General features: G+C 57.4%; 1 protein-coding gene across 1 annotated transcript; it reads right to left on the bottom strand.

The window, feature by feature from the left end:
* Positions 1 to 965: 965 nt before the first annotated feature.
* Positions 966 to 14,409, bottom strand: MCM2 (minichromosome maintenance complex component 2; the record flags this gene model as incomplete). Its single annotated transcript, XM_080718238.1, has 16 exons — positions 966 to 1,076; positions 2,086 to 2,241; positions 2,419 to 2,601; positions 3,265 to 3,513; positions 4,473 to 4,585; positions 5,186 to 5,312; positions 5,966 to 6,216; positions 7,083 to 7,176; positions 7,259 to 7,450; positions 8,310 to 8,444; positions 8,900 to 9,107; positions 9,703 to 9,922; positions 11,085 to 11,345; positions 11,493 to 11,668; positions 13,381 to 13,610; positions 14,356 to 14,409. 16 exons carry the CDS (start codon positions 14,407 to 14,409, stop codon positions 966 to 968), a joined length of 2,760 nt encoding a protein of 919 aa, XP_080574364.1.
* Between the last annotated feature and the right edge of the window lie 6,456 nt (positions 14,410 to 20,865).

Genomic DNA, 20,865 nt, shown 5'->3' with positions numbered 1-20,865 from the left:
GACGACCAACCCAACAGCTCTTCTAGGCCCGACCTACTTCCTGCAGAAACCCCCAAAGGCAGAAGATGGGCCCGGCCTTCAAAGCCGTCGGGAAAGGCGCTGCGGTAACAGGATGGAAGACGACCCATTTCTATATCCGGGTTTTATGACTTTTATTCAAAATTCAAACTACAGAAATGGAAATTGAATGTCCAAATGGAAAGCGATGGGGCAACACGCAGACGGAAGAAAATATTTACAAACCAGGGGCAGTAGACAGCCGTGGCCGTCCGGCCCCCACTCCTTCAACTAAGGGAACTGCAGGGTCGAGAGGCAGAGCACCTGCCACCCAGACCCCATCAACCCGCCCGGAACGGGGGCTGCAACCCGGCCGTCTACCTCACAGCCAACCCTCGGCCCTACTTGCCTTTTTATTTTCAAACAGGGTCTCGCCAAGTGGCCGTGGGTCTCACCAAGTGGCTGAGGCTAACCTCAACGCTAGGATCCTCCTGACTCGGCCCCCTAAGCAAGCACCGGGATTACAAGGCGTGCACCACCGCGCCTAAGATGCAAATAAGTTGCTGAGTCGCTCAAAAAGGGCTGCCGGCAAATTGCCCATCCAGGTCACAGAAGCAGAAAGTGGAGCCACAAAAATAAATAGTCTCGTCCTAAGTCAGTCAGAGGCTGGGGGGCCATGGGTGAAACCAGACACCTGGCCACAGACCCCGGCCCACAGACAGCACACCTCGGGCCCGGGTGCTCTTGACTTCGTCCTTGTTCTGGGGACTGAGCCCAGGGACACTCTACGCCCAAGCCCTTAAAGAAACAAAACAAAACAAAAAAAAACCAAGGAACAAAGACAGGGTCTTGCAACTGGTAAATTGCCAAGGCTGCTCTCCAACCTCCAAGCCTCCAGCCTCAGCCTCCAAGGACTGGGATGGCGCCCGGCCGGGTCTGGTTTTGTGTCCGTAGGGCACAGCGTGGCCTCAGAACTGCTGCAGGATCACCTTGCGTTTCGGGTCGTGGCTGAACTTGTGCGTGCGGAAGAGCTCGCTGTCGTAGAACGCGGACAGGTTGTGAATATGGATCTGCCGGGCCTGAGGGGAGGAGCGGGAGCGACCGTGGTGCTGCGGGGCCGGCTCCGGCTTCCCCCAGAGCCGCCCTGACAGACAGACAGACAGACAGACAGACACGCGCACCCGGCAATCCCAGTGCCTGGGAGGCCGAGGCAGGCGGATCACAGGTTCCAGACCCTTCCGAAATAATCAAACAGGGCTGGGGCGTAGCTCAGAGGTAGAAATGCCCCCGGGTTCCACCCCCAGTACTGCAAACAAGAAAAGCCACTGCAGAAGTTACCACAATGGCTCCGGGCCCGCCAGCCCCAGGGACGGGATGATGAGCTTGGTCTCCAGCCGGGGCCGAGCGCAGGGACCGGGCTCCGCGCCTGAGCGCGCTGGATAATCAGACACCGCCCGGGACTTCCACACTTTAACTCTTGTGTTCTGAGCACTGAATCCAGGCATTCTGGCTCTGAGCTACACCCCTGGCCCTTTTTGCTTATATATATATATATATATATATATATATATTTGGTGGTACTGGGGTTCCTGGAAGCCCTTCTACCTCCGGGCTACAGTCCCAGACCTATTTTCTATTTTATTTGGAAACAGGGTCTCACTAAGTTGCTGAGAACCTCACTCAGTAGCTGAGGCTGGCTTCGAACCTGTGCGATCCTCCTGTCTCAGCCGCCCAAAGTGCGGGGATGACAAGCGTGTGCCACCACGCCTGGCTGTTTTTATATTTTAACACAGGACCACACAGAGTTGCCGAGGCTGGCCTTGAACCTGTGCTCCTCCTGTCTCGGCCTCCCTGGAGCTGGGATTATAGGTGTGCACCACCCACTTGCAGTTTTCCTATTTACATATGTACTTACTCGCTGAGCTATACCCCACACCTATTTTATTTTTCTTTATTCAAACAGGGTCTCGCTAAGTCGCCGAGGGCCTGGCCAAGCTGTCCAGGCTGGCCTTGCATCTGTGATTGCCCCGCCTCACCCGGCCAGCTCACTCAAACTTATCGACCTGGCGCTGCCGGCAGCTGCCCTACCTTGTCCACCAAGTCCTTCTCCGGCACCTCGATAGTGTCCTGCTGGGCGCCATAGCGGTTGCGCTGGTAAGCCACCTGCTCCGCCACCAGCTGCTTCAGTATGAACAGCAAAAGTTCATTGTTGTCCCGGCGGAAAGAGAGGTAGCGGGCAAAGGTCTGGAAGAAAAAAGCAAGGGCCGGCATGGCGCCTGTCGTCCCACGGCCCGGAGGCTGAGGCTGGAGGACCACAGGTTCGAGGCCAGCCTCAGCAGCTCAGCGAGCCTCAGCACCCACAGGAGCCTCTGGGCTCTCCCCAGCACCCACCCCCCGCCTGCTGCCTGGGCCCGGCCCCACCTTCCGCATGCCGCGCAGGACGCTGAACTTCTGCGTGTCGATGAAGCTCTCCAGCATGACGCGGATGGCCATGTTGACGTCGTCCTCGATCACGTAGTCGCGCAGGTGCATGCGCGCATGCGCCTCCGCCATGCGGATCACGGACTCGATGTGGCGCACGGTGATGGGGATGCTGCCTGTCGCCTGCAGAGCAGCCGGTCAGGCGGCGGCAGGGCCGAGCCGGGACCAACACCCGGGGTGTCCACCTCCCGCCGCACCCCAGCCCTGCCTTAGTTTATTTATTTATTTTGTAGTACCGAGGATGGAACCTAGCGGCGCTCTGCCTCCAAGCTCCATCCCCAGCCCTGTTTTTTTTTTATCTTGAAACAGGGTCTCCCTTGGTTGATGAGTCTCTCTACTCGCTGAGACGGTCTTTGAACCTGCTCTCGTTGTCTTGGCCTCCCAAATAAATGGGGCTACAGCCGGGCGTGCTGGCGCACGCTTGTCATCCCAGCATCTGGGAGGCCGGGACCGGAGGATCGCGGTTCGCGGACAGCCTCAGCTAAGTACTTAGTGAGGCCCTCCGCAACTCAGCGAGACCCGGCTTCAAAATAAAGAATAAAAAATAGGGTAGGGGGTGTAGCTCAGAGGTCAAATGCCCCTGGGTTCCACCCTCAGACCCGCAAAACAAACAAACAAAAACTGGGGTTACAAGCATGCGCCGCCACACCCAGCTCATTTATTTTGGAATGGGGCCTTGCCAGGTGGTGGAGGCTAGCCTCGACCCCGTGATCCTCCTGACTCAGCCTCTCTAGAACTGGGGTCACAGAGGCGCCGCCCTGCAGCTTGGCCAGGCCTGGCCCTCACCATGGACTCCTTCCTCAGGTCGCTGTACATCTTGGCCACCTTGTCCTGGTCCACCTGGTTGAGTCTCGGGTGCACCTTCTCTTTTGCATAGGTGATGTACTTCTTCAGCACCTCCTGGGGCAGGGGCTCCACGCCGTACGTGTTGGGCATGGCGGGCTCCGAGGCGCCGCCGGCCGGGTCCTCCTGCTCTTTGTTGCTGGGGTGGTGTCTGACGTGGCTGCCGACCACGAAGCGGGCCAGCATCTCGTCCTGCAGCAGGGCATGGAGGGCAGGTCAGAGGGCAGGAGGGCCGCACGGCCTCAGAAGCCAGCTGGGGAGCGCGTGAGACTGCACCAGTGGCCCGCCAACCGCGTACCTATTATTACTTTTTGGTGGTATTGGGGGTGGAACCCAGAGGCTTTCTACCTCCGGGCTATACTCCCAGAACTATTTTATATTTTATTTGGAAACGGTCTCACTAAGTTGCTGAGAGCCTCACTAAGTAGCTGAGGCTGGCTTTGAACCTGTGCGATCCTCCTGTCTCAGCCTCCCAAGCGCGGGGATGACAAGCGTGCGCCACCACGCCCGGCTAGCGTACCTATTATAATTTTATTCCTACTGTTATTTTTAAATTTTTTTTTTTCAGTACTGGGGAGGGAACCCAGGGGCATTCAGCCCCTGAGCTATACCCCAGCCCTATTTTTTATTCTTTATTTTGAAGCAACGTCTCACCGAGTTGCAGAGGGCCTCACTAAGTAGCTGAGGCTGGCCACGATCTGCAACCCTCTGGTCTCAGCCTCTCAAGTACTGGGATTAGAGGCGTGCGCCACCACGCTCAGCCTACTGTTATTATTCTATGGTTATGATAATCACTGGATATAGAACCTAAGAGCCTAGGCTGCATTCCCAACCCTATTTTACGTTTTAATTTATTTATTTATTTTTGTACTGGGGATTGAACCCAGGGATGGTCTAGCTCTAAGCTTTACCCCCAGCCCTATTTTAACTTTTTGCTTTGAAACAGGGTCTTGCTAAGTTGCCGAGGCTGCTCCTGAGCCTGTGATCCTCCGGTCTCAGTCTCCCAAGCACTGGGCTAACATGCGCGCAGCCACCATCCCTGGCGCAGAGGATGGTCCTTGGTCCTAATGGGCGTGGAGCAAAAGACCAGGGACCAACCTGGGCGACGGCGGTCCCAGAGGTCAGAGGGCAACGGGGAGGTGCATCTGTACCTGAACGGGGTCCACCGTGTCCCTGACCACGCACAGGACGTCAAAGCGCGATATGATGGGCTCCGTAAGGTCCACGTTCTCCGAGAAGGTCAGTGAGGGGTCGTAGCGCCCCCCTGAAACACGAGGAGGCTCCCTGTCAAAGCGCACACCCACTTTTTCTTCCCGACTTTTTTTTGGTGCTGGAGATTGAACTCAGGAGTGTCCTACTCAGCTATACCGTCCGTCTATCCAAACTATCTTATATTTTTGGTACTGAGGCTTGAACCCAGGGGCACCCTACCTCTGAATCAATCCATCCATCCATCCATCCATCCATCCATCCATCCATCCATCCATCCATCTTTTTGGTACTGGGGCTCGAAACTAGGCGCATCCTACCCCAGCCCTGTCTTACTCTTTTATTTTAAAACAGAATCTCACTAGGTAGCCGAGGCTGGCTGCGAACCTCGCGATCCTCCTGTCTCAGCCTCCCAAGCGGCCAAGGAGACAGGAGACCGCAGTGCTGCGTCTGTCTGAGGTACGGAGGAGCCGGCAAAGTTTCCCCAGAGCACCACTCACTATGGCCCAGCGGGGGCAGGAAGCTGTTCCTCCGGGAAAGTTTACGAGGGGAAGACGAGAAACCGTAAGCCAAGCGTCCCGAGCCCCGCTTCCGCCTCCCACCCCGGCCGGGCCTGCGGGCGTGGGGACGGCGGCGCTGTCGGGCCGGAGCCTACCTATGGGGTTGGCGGCCGCGATGACGGTGCAGCGTGCCTGCAGCGACGTGACGATGCCGGCCTTGGAGATGGAAATGCTCTGCTGCTCCATGGCCTCGTGGATGCTGGTTCGGTCCTGATCGTTCATCTGCAGGACACAAGCCGCTGAGCCTCCGCACGCCCTCCCTTTCCTTTTTTTTTTTTTTTTTTTTTGCGGTACTGGGGAGAGAACCCAGGGGCATTCTACCTCCGAGCTACACCACCCCCAGCCCTGTTTTTCAGTCTCTCTCTTTTTGTGAAACCAGGTCTTGCTGAGTAGCTGAGGCTGGCCACGAACCGCGATCCTCCGTGTCTCAGCCTCCTGAATGCTGAGATTACAAGCGTGCGCCACGATGCCCAGCTTGGGCGTTCTTTTCTTCCGTGGCACTGGGGCTTGAACCCAGGGCCATTATATCTTGGAGCTACAACCCAGCCCTATTTATTTTTTATTTTGAAACAGGGTCTAAGGAGCTGAGGCTGGCCACGAAGCTGCGATCCTCCTGTCCCAGCCTCCCAAGTAACTGGGATGACAGGCGTGCGCCACCACGCAGGCCCGGCTGTATTTTATTTTGAAACAAGGTCTCTCTCTCTCTCATCCTGGGCAGCCCTGAAACTGCTATCCTCCCATCTCAGCCTCCCAGGTCCTGGGATCATAGGCGTGCACCCCCACCCTCGGCTTCATTAATGTTAAAACTTAAGTAGCCAGCGAAGGACAAGTCCAGGCACCCCGATCCCGGCAGCCGACAGGGCCCAGGGACGCACCTTGTCAAACTCATCGATAAGACACACCCCACGGTCGGCGAGGACCAGGGCGCCAGCTTCCAGCGTCCACTCCCTGCTGACCGGGTGCCGCTGCACGTAGGCGGTGAGGCCCACGGCCGAGGCGCCCTGGCCCGTGGTGAAGATGGCTCGGCTCGACACCTTCTCCACGTACTTGAGGAACTGGGACTTGGCCGTGCCGGGGTCGCCGCACAGGAGCACGTTGATGTCCCCACGCACCTTGTGCTTTCCTCCTGGGGGGGCGGGATGGAAGCGGGGGCGGGCGGGAAGGTGTGGGTGGGCAGGCAGACGGTGCCGCCTCCCTCCGCCAAAGGCAAAGGCCTAAGTCCTCAGACCACAGGCCACACACAGCCCAAGGAAAACACGCCCGAGTCCCCACAGGACAAGCACAACACTTCCTTCAGGAAGAAGGAAGGCCAGGGCCGGGCGTGCACGCCTGGGACGCCAGTGCTTGGGAGGCCGAGACAGGACGAAGAGAACATCAAAGGTTCAGTGAGACCCCAGCAACTCTGTAAGACTTGTTTTGAGATTTAAAAAAATTAGACATATATATAACACACACACACACACACACGCGCACGCGCGTGCACACACACATGCACACTAAAAGGGGTGGGAGGTAGAATGCGCCGAGCTCAATCTCCAGCACCACAAACCCCCCCCAAAAACAGGCAACTTCTCTCCAGATATGAACTCCAAAACAGCGATACTATAACTTAAACCTGCTTTATATGCATGTATTAGTCAGCCTTTGGGTCAACGTGGCCAAAATACCAACAAGAACAACTTAGCCGGGCGTGGCGGCGCACGCTTGCAATCCCAATGCTCGGGAGACTGAGACAGGAGGATCGCGCGGGTTCGAAGCCAGCCTCAGCTACTGAGTGAGGCTCTTGGCAACTTAGTGAGACCCTTTTTCCAAATAAAATAGAAAATAGGTCTGGGAGGATAGCCCGGAGGTAGAAAGCCCCTGGGCTCCACCCCCAGTATCCCCCCATAATAAACAAATACATAAATAAAAACCCGATGTCTTGCCCTTCCTACCCAACAGCAGTTCCCGAAAGAGAAGAGCCTGAAATCCCTGCTGCTGCCAGGTGCTCACCTGGGTTCTTGGGCTCGCCTCCGAAGAGAGCCAGGGCCAGGCCTCGCTTGATGTCCTCGTGTCCGTAGATGGAAGGCGCGATGCTGGCAAAGATCTGGGGACGGGAGGACACCCATGGAGCCGGGTCCCGAGGCGCCTGCCCAGGCCGAGCGGCCCCGGCCCCGCCCGGCACCTGCCTTCTCCCCGATCCGCTGGTCCCTGGCCAGGCTGGTGAGCAGCTTCACGTCCTCGTCGGTGAGCTCCCCCGCGGCCACCTTGTTGTCCTTCTTGGCCACGTGGTTGGCCAGGATGACGGTGGCGAAGACCGGGAAGCCGTTGGCGGTGTTGAGGGAGCCGTCGTAATTGTTGTGGTAGATGCCGGTCAGCTCCTGGGGACGGGGAGGCCAAAGGGTCGCGGGGCCCGCCACTGACCAGTCTTTTACATCTTCTTTGGTACTGAGGATCGCACCCAGGGGCAGCCTGCCTCTGAGATATACCTCCAAGCCCTTTTTATTTTGAAACAGGGTCAAAGTAACAGAGGCCGGCCTCGAACCTGCGATCCTCCTGCCTCCCAAGTAGTGGGATTAAAAGCGTGCACCACCACACCTAGCTAAATTTTAATGTCTGTGTGCGTATGTGGCACTCCAGGGGCATTCTATCACCGAGCTACACCTTCAGCCTTATTTTATTCCTTATTTTGAAACGGCTTTGTTAGGTTGTAAAGGCTGGCTTCAAACCTGCGACCTTCCTGTCTCAGACTCCCAAGTACCTGGATTACAGGCACATGCCACCATACTTCAATTCTCTTTCTTCTTTTATTTTTTTTGGGGGGTGGAACCCAGTCTTTCTACCTCTGGGCTATACTCCCAGACCTATTTTATGCTTTATTTGGAAACAGGGTCTCACTAAGTTGCCGAGAGCCTCACTCAGTAGCCGAGGCTGGCTTCGAACCTGTGCGATCCTCCTGTCTCAGCCTCCCAAGCGCGGGGATGACAAGCGTGCGCCACCACGCCTGGCTTCTTTCTTCTTTTGAAACAGGGTATCACTCAGCTGCTAAGGCTGTCCTTGAACCTGTGGCCCCTGTCTCAGCCTCTAGAGTGACTGGGGCTAGAGGCCTGCCACGGTCCCCAGCTCTGTTGAAATCACATGGGTCAGGTATCTGGGCCACAGTGGTGCGGATGCTGACCACCCCGGCCAGGATTTGGGCCTGGTCCAGGGCGAGCTGACCCGCCCCTCCCGGCCACTCACTATCTCGTCTCCAGGTTTACAGCTGTCCACCAGGTCGGCGAGGAGAATGGCGTCTTTAGAGCGGGGCAGGCGCCCGGCCGCCACCTTGCCCGGACTCTCCTGAATCCGGATCCGCTGGTAGTTCTGGTAGACCGTCTGTGTGGGACAAGAACACGGCATGGCGCATCCCTGCGGGGCGGCCAAGACTCTGCCTGGCCTCAGAGAACCGCCCGGCCCACGAGGAGGGAGAATGAGACTTAGCGTAAACCAGGACTTTCCTGCCTCAGGCCACCGTCCCTGCGTGCAGAATGCGCTTTTATCTTTTGTGGTACTGGAGATTGAACCCAGGGGCATCCTAGCTCTGAGCAACATCCTTTTCACTTTTATTTGGAAGCAAGGTCTTGCTAGGTTGCCAAGGGTCTTGCTAAGTTGTTGAGGCTGGCCTTCAACCTGAGATCCTCCCGTCTCAGCCTCCCAAGCACTGGGATGACAGGTGCGTGCATCACGCCTGGCCTTACTCACTGTGTGAACCAAGCTACCCACCTCCCTGCTGCCCGCAGCTGCTCGTGCAAGGAGGGGCGAGGTCTGCGCAGAGAGGATGGTCCACTCACCTCCTCCATATTGACCTCAAAGGGCCCGGCCGACTGACATTCGGGGCAGGAGCCCGGCTTCACCTCCTGGTTCTGGGACTGGCAGAAGGGACCCAGCACAAAATTGCATTTATTACAGTTGTACTTGACCACGCTGAGCTGCGGCAGCACGCCCGTGCAGCTGGTCACCACGCCACTCGTGCGGATCAGCTGGTTGAGGTGCAGCTGCCTGCGGAGGGCGGGGGACGGGGTCAGAGCTGGCCTCACCCGCATCCCAGGATCTCCGGAGGCTGAGCCAGGAGGATCCCGGGCTCGAGGCTGACTTCAGCAACCCAGCAAGACTCTCTCAGCAACTTAAGCGAGACCATCATCAACCTAGTAAAACCCTGTTTCAAAATAAAAATCTGGAAAAAAAAAAAAAAAAAAAGGAAGCAGGCCAGGCGAGGTGGCGCACGCTTATAATCCCAGCATTCGGGAGGCCGAGACAGGAGGATCGCGGTTCGCGGCCAGCCTCAGCTACTTAGTGAGGCCCTCTGCAACATAGTGAGACCCCGTTTCAAAATAGAGAATAAAAATAGGGCAGGGGGTGTAGCTCAAAGATAGAATGCCCCTGGGTTCCATCCCCAGTACCAAAATAAATAAACAAATAAAAAGAAAAAAACAAAAAGCAAGCAAGCAGAGCCAGGAGCCTGCCCCCCCAGGGAAGGAATGGATAGAGAGCGGGGCCCCTCCCGTGCCCAACGAGACCCTCGCTCCCAGGGCCCGTGACCCGGTCCGCCCCGCCGCCCTCCCGGCCGCACCCACCCACTCCTGTCCGGCCTCACCGCAGCGAGCGCAACTCTTCCACCAGCGGCAGGTGCGAGATGCGGACGTGGACGTGGCTGGCGATGCGGTCGTACTTGGGGTACATGGCCAGGACCACCTCCAGAGCGGCCGCGTCGAAGATCTGCAGCAGCTCGGCGGGCGCCTCGGGCAGGAAGTAGGCCAGCACGTGCTCCCTGGAGGCCAGGTCCTCGTAGCTCACCACCAGGCTCTCGCGGTTCTCTGGGGGGTGGGGAGAGTGGGCATCCAGTCAGCCTGGGGCCCCCCGCCTGCCATCCCTCGCTTAGAGGCTGAGACAGGAGGACCACACGCTGGAGCCAGCCTTAGCAGCCATGTTTTGAAAAGAAAAGGGCTGGGGGCGTAGCTCAAAGGTAGAATGCCTCTGGGTTCAACCTCCAGTGTTAAAAAATAGCGAGTCTCCCGGCCATGCTGGTCCAAGGAGCCCATCCTGCCCTGTGCTGCCGGCCGGAGGGAGGTGCACCCAGCCCTCACTGCTGTACGCCAGAAAGCCAGCTCCAATTCAGAGGCCCGCCTGCATTCTTCTCTGTGGCCTTGGTGAGTTATAGAGCCGGGCCTGGGGGCCCCCACCTGGAACCCCACTTCTTGGGAGGCTGAGGCAGGAGGATCACAGGTTCGTGGCCAGCCTCAGGCACTTAGCGAGGCCCTCCATGACTTAGGGAGACCCTGCTTCAAACTAGAAAATAAAACAGGGCTGGAGCGTAGCTCAGAGACAGAATGCCTCTGAATTCAATCCACAGTACTGCCAAAAAGGAAAAAAAGAAAGTAGCCTAGGCTGGCTGTGAACCTGTAATCTTCTTGTCTCAGCCTCTCAAGTACTGGGGTTACAGGCTCACGCCACCACGCCCCGCTCCTGTTTCATTTTATTTATTTGTGGTACCTGGGATGGAACCCAGGAGCATTCGACCTCCAAGCTACACCGCTAGGCCTGTTTTTTATTCTTTATTTTGAAACAGGGTCTCACTGAGTTGCAAAGGGCCTCACTAAGTAGCTAAGGCTGCCTTCGAACCACAATCCTCCTGTCTCAGCCTCCCAAATGCTGGGTTACAAGCGTGCGCCACAAAGCATGGCTGCTCCTGTTTTATTTTGAAGCAGGGTATCACTAGGTTGCTGAGGCTGGCCTCCAACCTGTGGTCATCCTGTCTCAGCCTCCTGAGTACTGGGATTACAGGCACCTGCCACCACACCGGCTATAAACGTCCTGGTTTTAGGACGTCAAAAGCACTCTGGTCCCTGCACCGATACTTTTGTGTTGGTCCGACAGGCAGAGCAGGGCTTCGGGCCCCAGCTCCTGCCTCTGACCGCACCCCTCACAGACGGTCCCTTGCACTTCCTGCGTGGCAGCGGGCACACGCAGGAGCCGCACCTTTGCACATGTCGCTGATGCGCTCCTTGAAGACGTTGTGGCCGTGGCCGTCCACGTGGGTGCGCAGGAAGTTCTTGAAGCGGTGGTGGATCTCCAGGCGCGGCGCGGCCATGCTCACCCACTCGCGCACTGAGTGGCCCTTGAGGTCCTCCAGGTTCTCTATGCTCTCGATCATCTCCTCGTCCTCTTCGCCCTCCTCCGTGGCCCGCTCCACCTGGCGGCGCTTGCGGGAGGGCCGCTCGTCCTCATCCTCGTCGCTATCTGCGAGGCCGGGGCAGCATGAAGGGGGCCTCCCGAACGACCCCCCTCCCGGGCCTGCCGACAGCCAGCCAGGCACCCTGAGCCCAGGGTACAGCAGCCCTCGGCGCATGCGCACCGCCCCCTCCGCTGACAGCCACCCCAGCCTACCGTACAGCAGCCCTCGGCGCATGCGCCCCAGGCCGCGGCCAGCCTCGCGGTCCCGCTGGCGCATCGCCCGCTCGGCGGCCTCCCTCTGACTGGCGGTCAGCTCCTCCACGTCCTCGTCGTCCAGGGCCAGGCCCTCGGCCTCGTAGGTGTCCAGCTCCGGGATGGGGCGGTAGTCCCTGAATGCAAACGGGAGACGTGTTGGCCCCACGAAGCCCGCCTGGGAAACTCGGGAGCCCAGCCCCGCCAGACCGGGAGCACTGGCCAGAGACAGGCAGAGAGACCAGAGCACTTGGGAGTTGAGATGGGAGGACCGCAAGTTCAAGGCCAGCCTCAGCCACTTAGCAAGTTTCCAAATAAAAACAAAGCTGGGCATGGTGGCGCAGGCTTGTAATCAGGGCATTGGGGAGGCTGAGAAGGGAGGATCAGGGTTCGAGGACAGCCTCAGCTACTAAGTGAAATCCTCCCTAACTCAGTTATTCAGGAGGAGCACCAGTTGGAGGCCGGCCTTGGCAACTTAGTGGAACCCTGTTTCAAAAATAGTAAAATAAGCCGGGCGTGGTGGCACACACTTGTAATCCCAGCCTCTGGGAGGCTGAGACAGGAGGATCAAAGTTCAAGGTCGAGGCCCTTTGCAACTCAGTGAGACCCTGTTTCAAAATAAAGAATAAAGTATAGGGCTGGGGGTGTAGCTCGGAGGTAGAATGCCCCTGGCTTCCATCCCCAGTACTGCAAAATAAATAAATAACAAAATAGGGCCAGGAGAATGCCCTGGGGTTCAATCCCAAGTACCAAAAAATAAAAAGGGCTGGGAGGAAAAATGCACCTGAGTTCAATCCCCATTACTCCCCCAAATAAAGTAAAAGGCCTGGGGGTAAGCTGGAGGGGAGGTGCACGCTTGTAATCCCATTACTTGGGAGGCTGAGCCAGGAAGATCACAGGTTCGTGGCCAGCCTCAGCTACTTAGTGAGGCCCTCCATAAGTTAGTGAGACCCTGCTTCAAAATAAAGAATAAAAATCAGGCTGAGGGTGCAGCTCAGTGGTAGAATGCACTCAGGGTTCCAGCCCCAGTGCCAAAGTTAATAAATTAACTCACACCAATTGCCACTATTACTCTGAACTACACTGAGATGTCAGACTAAAATGCACCCATAAAAGCATATTAAAACAAATCAAAAGTTAAGAGCCAGGCGTGGTAGCACACACTTTTTTCCCCCCCAGGTGATACTGGGGATTGAATCCAGGGGCATTCTACCTCCGATCGGCACCCCCAACCCCATTTTTTTCTTTATTTGGAATCAAGGTCTCACTAAGTTGAGGAGGGCCTCGCTAAGTGGCTGAGGCTGGCCGCGAACCTGTCATCCCATTGTCTCAGTGTGTGCCAGCCGGGTGTGGTGGGGGTGCACATTTGTAATTCCAGTACTTGGGAGTCTGAGACAGGAGGATGGCAGGTTTGCGGCCTGCCTCAGCAACTTAGTGAGATTCTGTTTCCAGATTAAAAAAATAATAAAATAGTGCTGGGGTATAGCTTAAGAGGGAGAATGCCCCTGGGTTCAATCCCCAGCAAACCCACACAAAAGTCAGAAAAGGTTGGGGTACATAGCTTGAAGGTAGAAAGCTCCCGGGTTTAATCCCGAGCGCCAAAAATAAACCCAGGAGTGGTGGCGCTGGCCTTTAATTTGAGTACTTGGGAGGTCAAGACAGGAGGACCACAGGTTCGAGGCCAGTCTCAGAAATGTATCCAGGCTCTCAGCAACCTAGAAAGATTCTGTTTTTCAAAATAAAAAGTCTGGAGGATGGAAGGTCCCTGGGCTCAATCCGTAGAAAACGCGCGTGCACACACACGCACACACACATGTTGACATTTCGCACCCCAAGCCTTGAAGCGTACCTTTCCATGCCATCTCCAATGAGCTCCTCCCCATCCTCTTCTTCCTCCACGGGTCCCTCGGTGCCTAGCAGCCCCTCCGACTCGTCTTCAAAGGGGGGGAGGTCCCGGCCCGGGCTGGAGGTCAAGGCATCAGTGCGCCGGGAGCTCCGGCCAGGGCTGGAGGTGAGGGGCTCGGTGGCCCTCCGGCGTGGGGCAGGGCTGGACCCCACAGAGAAGGACTCAGATGATTCCTGCAAGGAAAGCCACCGTGTCAGACACACGGGGTGAAGGACGGCCGCGGAGGTCCCCTGGCCTCCCCTGAGCACACCAAGCCCCTTCCAGCCCCAAACCTGTGCTCTCTCCACAACAAACCGTCAAGGTTATGCTCTGTATTTACCTGATTATCCTCTACTCTCTCCCCTTTACGGGTATCTAACCCGCTCGCGCACCCCCCAATATGCCAGGTGTGGCAATAAGAAATGGGATCGGAAAGCCACCCTGGGAACATAAGAATCCTGAGCTCCGGTGCTGGTGGGGGGAGCCTAAAGGAAGCAGGACGAAGGGACAAGAAAAAAAAAAAAATTACAGTCATCTCAGAGAGAGGGAGGCTGAGACAGGAAGACCGCAGGTTCGAGACCTGGGTCGGCAACTTGGGGAGACTCTCGGCAACCTACCGAGACTCCGTTTCAAAATAAAATAAAATAAAATAAAATAAAGGGGTGTAGATCGAAGCGATGGCAGAGTTCAGGGTCCAATCCCCAGAACCACATATGCAAAAAATTCTACAGGTGCGGGCAGATGCAGGACTTCGTCTGTCCTGCGCACGCCCAGAAGGACAGACGGCGCCCGAAAGCAGTTGCGGGTGAAGCGATGGCGGCCTGCTCGGCTTGGGGAGCCCCAGGTTGGTGACCTCGGGTCTGCAGGGGGCTGCCGAGCGGATCAACCGCGCGGAGCCCAACCGCACCCGGAGCCCGCACCCGACCACGCGCCCCGCACCCCTCGTCCCCGCAGCCCCAGCGCCCCGGCCCGCGCCCGGGCGCTCACCGCCATGGCCGCACCGCACGCCGCTCCGCCGCCGCAGCTACAACCAGTTTTCGCGCGAAAAGTGGGTCACGTGACGCGCCGGAGGCGTCCGGCGGCCCGCGACGTAATGACGTCAGCGCCCACTTGCGTCGAGGGGCGGGGCCAAAGACCACGCCTGCGCCGCCGGAAGCCACGCCCGGACGCCCTGGAAACCCCGCTCGCTCCGCCTGAGGCCCCGCCCCTCACCCGAGGCCCCGCCCCCTCCCCTCCCGGAGGCCCCGCCCACACCGCCCGGAGCCGGATTTTAATCCCGACTCTGGGCTGAGCCGTGCGGTGACTGGCGGCGATGAGGACCAGCCACTCCGACTAGCTGCGGACGCAGTCGAGGTAGGGCGACGTGGCGAACCCCTGGGCAACTTGGGCCCTGTTTAAGAATAAAAAATAATAGCCAGGCGTCGTGGCCCAGGTCTGTAATGCCCCGTACTCGAGAGGCTGAGACGAGGACCGCAGGTTCCAGGCCAGCCCCGGCAAATGGGCGATGCCTGGTTTTGAAATAAAAAGTAAATAGGGCTGGGGGTGTCTCTAGGAGTAGAACGCCCTTGAGTTCAATCCCCAGTGCCACCAAACAATGATAGTAATGATGGTGATGTTTATCATCAAAGGCGGTACCTGGGTTCAAGCCCTAATACTAAAAAAAAAAAAAAGAAAAGAAAAAGTTATCCAGCAAAGGGGAAAGTGGTCCATGAGAACTCAGATCTGAGGGTTGGACCGACCCAAGCCTGTAATCCCAATATTTGGGGGGCTGAGACAGGAGGATAGCAAGTTCAAAGCCAGTCTCAGCATCTTAGCGAGACCCTGTTTCAAAATAAAAAAAAATAAGTAAAAGTGCTGGGGGTGTAGCCTGGAGGTAGGATGCCCCTGGGTTGCATCTCCAGAATCCCCCCAAATAAAATATAATAAAGCAGAGAGGTGAAGGAGGGTGGCCACTCTCATTCCAGCCCAGGGGTGTGTGCACCTCGGGGTGACTAAGTCTAGTTAATAACTGGGTCCCTCCGCTCTGCGCCTGCCACTGAGTCAGCCTGGGATGCCGCGGTAAATAGACCCCAGGGCTCTGTGCTCCGGCATTGCTAGGGTTAGCGCTGCCGGAGGAGGAAGCAGGTGCGTGAACGGCGACAGGCGGGGGAGCCCTGGTGCTGGACGGAATTAAAGCACATTATGGGCCGGAGGCCGGCCGGCTGCTCTGGCGAGAGGAGAGGATGTGGCCAATCTTGCTGAACAACTAGACAGCACCGGGGCCAGGGCCAGGCAGGGCTGGCCTTCCAGGGAAGGCGCAGGGGATCCTTGGGTTAGAGATGGAGGAGGGGCGGCTCAGACTTCGGCGTCCCGGTCCTGTGCCTCCCCAGCCGTGTGGCTTCGGGTTTCCTTCCCTGTAAAACGCGCTTAACAGGGTCGTTAAGGTGACTGGCCGAAGCCCTGGAGGTGCCCATTAAATGTCAGCGCGCTTTGATGGTGGACGTCCTGGGCTCTCCCTGCCCTCCTCGCCCAGGTGACCAGAGGTCACCACTGCGGGGCGCCCGGGGCGGTGACACGCCAGGGGACGGGTCTCCAGAGGCTCCGCCCCGGACGGCCCCCCACCCCCGCAGTGCGGGGTGGCGACGAAGGCGCTGGGGGCGGGAGTGGCGCGTCCTCAGCTCGCGAGCCCACGGATCCGGCCCGCTTTCTCGGTGAGAAACGCAGCCGCTTCCCTCTCCCAAAGCAGAGATATTTTTTTCCCCGTGCTGTCTCTTTTAGAGGTCAGCGGGCCGCCCCGCCTCTCGGGGGATCTGATTGGTCCCCTCCGCGCTTTTCAGCCGGAGGCCCGTTCCTATAGGCTATTGCGGGCCCTGGGGGCGGGCGTGAATGCTTGAAGTAGGGATAGTGGCTAATTTCGCAGTTGGGGTTGGGCGAAAAAGACGGTCCAGCCTTCTGCATCGCCGCTGCCTGGAATTTCGCAGTTTGGGTTGGGCGGCCCGGTGTCCTCGAGGGGTCGGCGGGCCCTGCGCTGACGGCCTCTCGCCTACTCCCCTGTCCCCCTTTTCCGTGGAGCCAGCCGCCGAGGCTCTTGCGCGACGCTCCCCGGCGCCTCCAGCTTCCCGGAGCGCCGAAGGCCGGGACCCCGGGCCTGTGCGGGGTCCGCGCACCCCGCGGCGTTGGGTGGGTGGCCTCGGTGGCCGGGCCTGGGCGCTGCCCGCTGCCCGGGGCTCGCAGGTAAGGACCTCGGACAGGCCCCTGGGCAGGGGCATCGGAGCCCCCAAGGGGACGGCGACAGGGGCGGGGGGCCGGGAGCAGGAGGGAGCCACCGGGCTGCAGGCGGCCGCAGAGCTTGTGGCCCTGGCCGCAGAGCCAGCCCCGGGGTCCCCTGCGAGAGCCGGGTCACCACCGCGCCCCTTTCTGTTGAGGATACCAGTCAGAGGCCTGGGGCAGGGGTGGTCACTCACACTGAGCAGAGAGAGGGAGGAAGGAATGGTGGTCAGGTCCCCATGGCCTGACCACCATTGTGGTGGGAGGGTGGGCTGTCTCTTCAGGACGTTGGGGCTCTCCCTTCCAGGTGGAAGAAGCAGTCGGCCTCGGTTTTTCTGGTTGTGGGAAGCCTGGGGTGGCCCCAGGGCGCACTGCCCCCCAGACTCAGCCCCCAGGCCCTGAGGCTGAGCCCCCCCAATTCTTTTCGCCTCTCCCTCCACCCCTTCTCCGGGAACTGGCCAACCCCTCTTATTTCTCTGCAGGTGCTTGGGCCTCTGTCCCCTGAGTAGCTGATCCTAGTTTAAAAAGACAAAAACTGAGCATTTTGCAGGGTTAGAGGCTGACTCTTCTGGGCAGCTAATAGAATTGAAGCCGAGAAGGCCGGGACGTGCCCTGACTGTGCCCCTGTCCCATCCTCTGCCTGATGGGACAGCCGAGCCTCCCTGTGGAGGCAGGTGCGATTATTAGGCACGGTGCAGGTATAAAGCACTTAACAGAAGTCTGCATTGTCGTATTCTTTATTTTTGTGGTCCTGGGGGTGGAACCCAGGGGCTCTTCTACCTCCGGGCTATGTTCCCAGACCTATTTTATATTTATTTGGAAACAGGGTCTCACTAAGTTGTTGAGAGCCTCACTCAGTAGCTGAGGCTGGCCTCGAACCCGTGCGATCCTCCTGTCTCAGCCTCCCAAGCGCGGGGATTACAGGCATGCGCCACCACGCCTCGCATCCATTTTGTTCTTTACATAGTACGTCCAGCCAGGCACTGTGGGGCACGCCTGTGATCCCAGTCCTTGGGAGGCTGACACAGGAGGACCACAGGTTCCAGGCCAGCCTCAGCAACTTAGCGAGACCCTGTTACAAAAAAATAAAGCTGAGTGTACTTTAGAGGCGGAGACAGGAGGATCGCAGGTATCAGACCAGCCTCTGCAACATAGGGGTACCCTCAGCAACTTATTGAAACCCTGTTTACAATTTAAAAAACTGGACACAGGCATGGTGGCGCACGCTTGTAATCCCAGAATTCGGGAGGCTGAGACGGGAGGATCACGGTTCCGGGACAGCCTCAGCTACTTAGTGAGGCCCTCTGCAACTCAGTGAGACCCTGTTTCAAAATAAAGAATTAAAAAATAGGGCTGTGGTTGTAGCTCAGAAGTAGAATGTCCCTGGGTTCCATCCCCAGGACTGCAAAAATAAATAAATAAACAAATAAATAAATAATAAAACTGGATGTGGTGCTGCATACCTATAACCCAAATAATCAGAGGCTTTGACAGGAAGATTGCAGGTTCAAGGCCAGCTTCAGCAATTTAGTGAGACTATGAGCAACTTAGACTCTATTTAAAAAAAAAAAATAGTAAGCCGGGTGTGGTGGCGCACGCTTGTAATCCTAGTACTTGGGAGGCTGAGACAGGAGGATCGCAGGTTTGCAGCCAGCCTCAGCTACTTACTGAAGCCCTCCACAACTTGGTAAGACCCTGTTTCAAAATGAAGAATAAAAAATAGGGCTGGGATTAGAATGCCCCTGGGTTCAATCTCTAGTACTGCAAAAATAAATAAATAATAAATAAGAGCTGGGTTGTAGGTGGGAAGTAAAATGCCCTCCGGGTTCAATCCTGCGTACCAAATTCAACAACAGAACAAAAAGAACTGCACCCCAGGCCTGCCCAACCCCATAACCTACGCTAGCTAGAAGTCTTTTAGTTGTAAATTATAAAGAAATCAGACCCAAACTGGCCTCGGCAGAAAAGGGAATGTTTTGGATTCTACAACCGCAGAGTCCAAGGGGTTAAGTTGGTGGAGTCTAGAGGACAAATGAGCTCAGCTACTTCCATCTCCCAGATTTATTTATTTATTTATTTATTTATTTATTTATTTATTTGTGGTACTGGGGGTAGAACCCAGAGGCTTTCTACCTCTGGGCTATACTCCCGGACCTTTTTTATATTTTATTTGGAAACAGGGTCTCACTGAGTTGCTGAGAGCCTCACTAAGTAGCCGAGGCTGGCTTCGAACCCGTGCGATCCTCCTGTCTCCGCCTCCCGAGCGCGGGGATGACAAGCGTGCCTCCCAGATCGGTGTGGATAGGGATCGGCGGGTCCCCAATTCTGGGATCGGAGCAATACAGCGCTGCCTGACCGACCTCAGCAGAGAGAGAAGCTACCTCCTGATAATACCAGCAAAATCTCAGGGCAGATTCTCATTGGTCAGGGTGACTTAGCTTCCTAATGGGCCAGGCTCAGATCACATGGTCGTGAAGGGGCGGAGTCATCCACCATCACTGCACCACTGGGGAGCGAGATTCCTTCAGGTTGCCTGTCCTTGTCTCGGTCCTTTTACTGCCACCCAGTGGCCACCGTGTGCCACCTGAGCGCATCTGCTGCCCTGGGCATCTGGGCTGCTCCTGGGAACAGATCAGGGCGCGCAGTTATATTGGAAGTGAAGATTCCTGGTCATCAGGCGCCGTCTATTCCTATCATTCTTTTTTCCCTTTGGTACTGAGAGGCCGGCCTCCAACCTGTGGTCCTCTTTTTCAGCCTCCCGAGTGCTGGCATCGCGGGGTGACCTACCGCGCCCCGCGTGGCCCTCCGATCTTGCCCAGGTGGTGACGCGCGCTGCTAACCGTGTTGGCCTCACTCCCCAGGGCCAGCCGCCGGCGGGATGGACCCGGCGGAGAAGAGCACAGTGGGGCCCCCGCCCCTGGCGCCAAACATCAGTGTCCCCCACCGCTGCCTGCTGCTCCTGTACGAGGACATTGGCACGTCCAGGTGAGACGCGTGACCCGCGGGGCGGGTAGCCGCGGCCCAGCGCAGCCTCCATGCTGAGCCGCCCTGTCCCCGCCGCCTCCCAGGGTCCGGTACTGGGATCTCCTGCTGCTCGTACCCAATGTGATCTTCTTCTCCTTCCTGCTCTGGAAGCTGCCTCTTGCTCGGGCCAAGATCCGGGTCACCTCCAGCCCCATTTTTATCACCTTCTACATCCTGGTGAGTTGGACCCAGCTGGTGACAGAAGAGCCCCGACTGCAGCCGCCTCGAGCTATAACGATAACATAAAAACAAGCTTCAGGCATGGCTGGATCCAGGGCGTTGAGCTGCGTTGGCACAAGTCTGGCCCCCTCTGCAGCTCTGCTCTCTTCTGGCCTTATTTTAGATGCTTTCCCCCTCATTTGGTCTCAAAGATGGCCAAAGCACCTCTGAGCTAGCACACGGCCTCTGCAGACCTGGCTCTCTTCTGAGTAGCCCACGGTGGGTGCGGATGGTGGTACCTTGGAGAGGCGGTGAGGGGCAGGCAGAGAAGTAAGCAGGCCTCCATTCGTACCCATGGCCACCTGCGCCTCAGAGCAGAGAGGGGAGTCCATCTGCGGCAGGCAGTCCCTGGGCCTCCACCCCAGCCTCCAGGGGTCCCCAGGAGTGTGTCGCCGTGGTAGCAAGTGGGGGAGGGTCTGCTCAGTCAGACCAGCTAGACTGAGGGAGAAGGGTGGTCCCTAAAAGGAAATTGGGGGACTGGTACTAGAGGGAAGGGGGATGGTAGTGGGGGTGGGGAGAGCTTGTCCATGGTAGTCTCCATCCATCCATCCATCCATCCATCCATCCATGTGTCTCTCAGTCGCCCTCCATCTAGCCATCCATCCATATATTCATCAATCTACCATTCCTCCATCTATCCATGTATCCATCAGTCCACCATCCCTCCACCCACCCACTCACCTATGCATCCATCCATCTACTTGTTCACTCACCAATCTACCTATCCATCCATATATCCATCTACCCACTCACCTATCCATAGATGTATCCATCAATCTACCATCCATCCATCCATGTATCCATCTACCCACTCATCCATTTGTCCATCTATTCATCCACCATCCACCAACCCATCCATGCAGCTATCCATCCAGGTATCTGTCCATCCATCCACCAATTATGCATCTGTCCATTCACTTTCCCACCCACCCCACCTATCCATCCATCTGTCCACCCACC

The sequence above is a fragment of the Muscardinus avellanarius genome (genome assembly GCF_963383645.1).
Source record: "Muscardinus avellanarius genome assembly, chromosome: 22".
In the NCBI taxonomy this organism is placed as follows: domain Eukaryota; kingdom Metazoa; phylum Chordata; class Mammalia; order Rodentia; family Gliridae; genus Muscardinus; species Muscardinus avellanarius.
The sequence above is the reverse complement of the archived record's forward strand: the minus strand, read 5'-3'. Positions and strand labels throughout refer to the sequence as shown.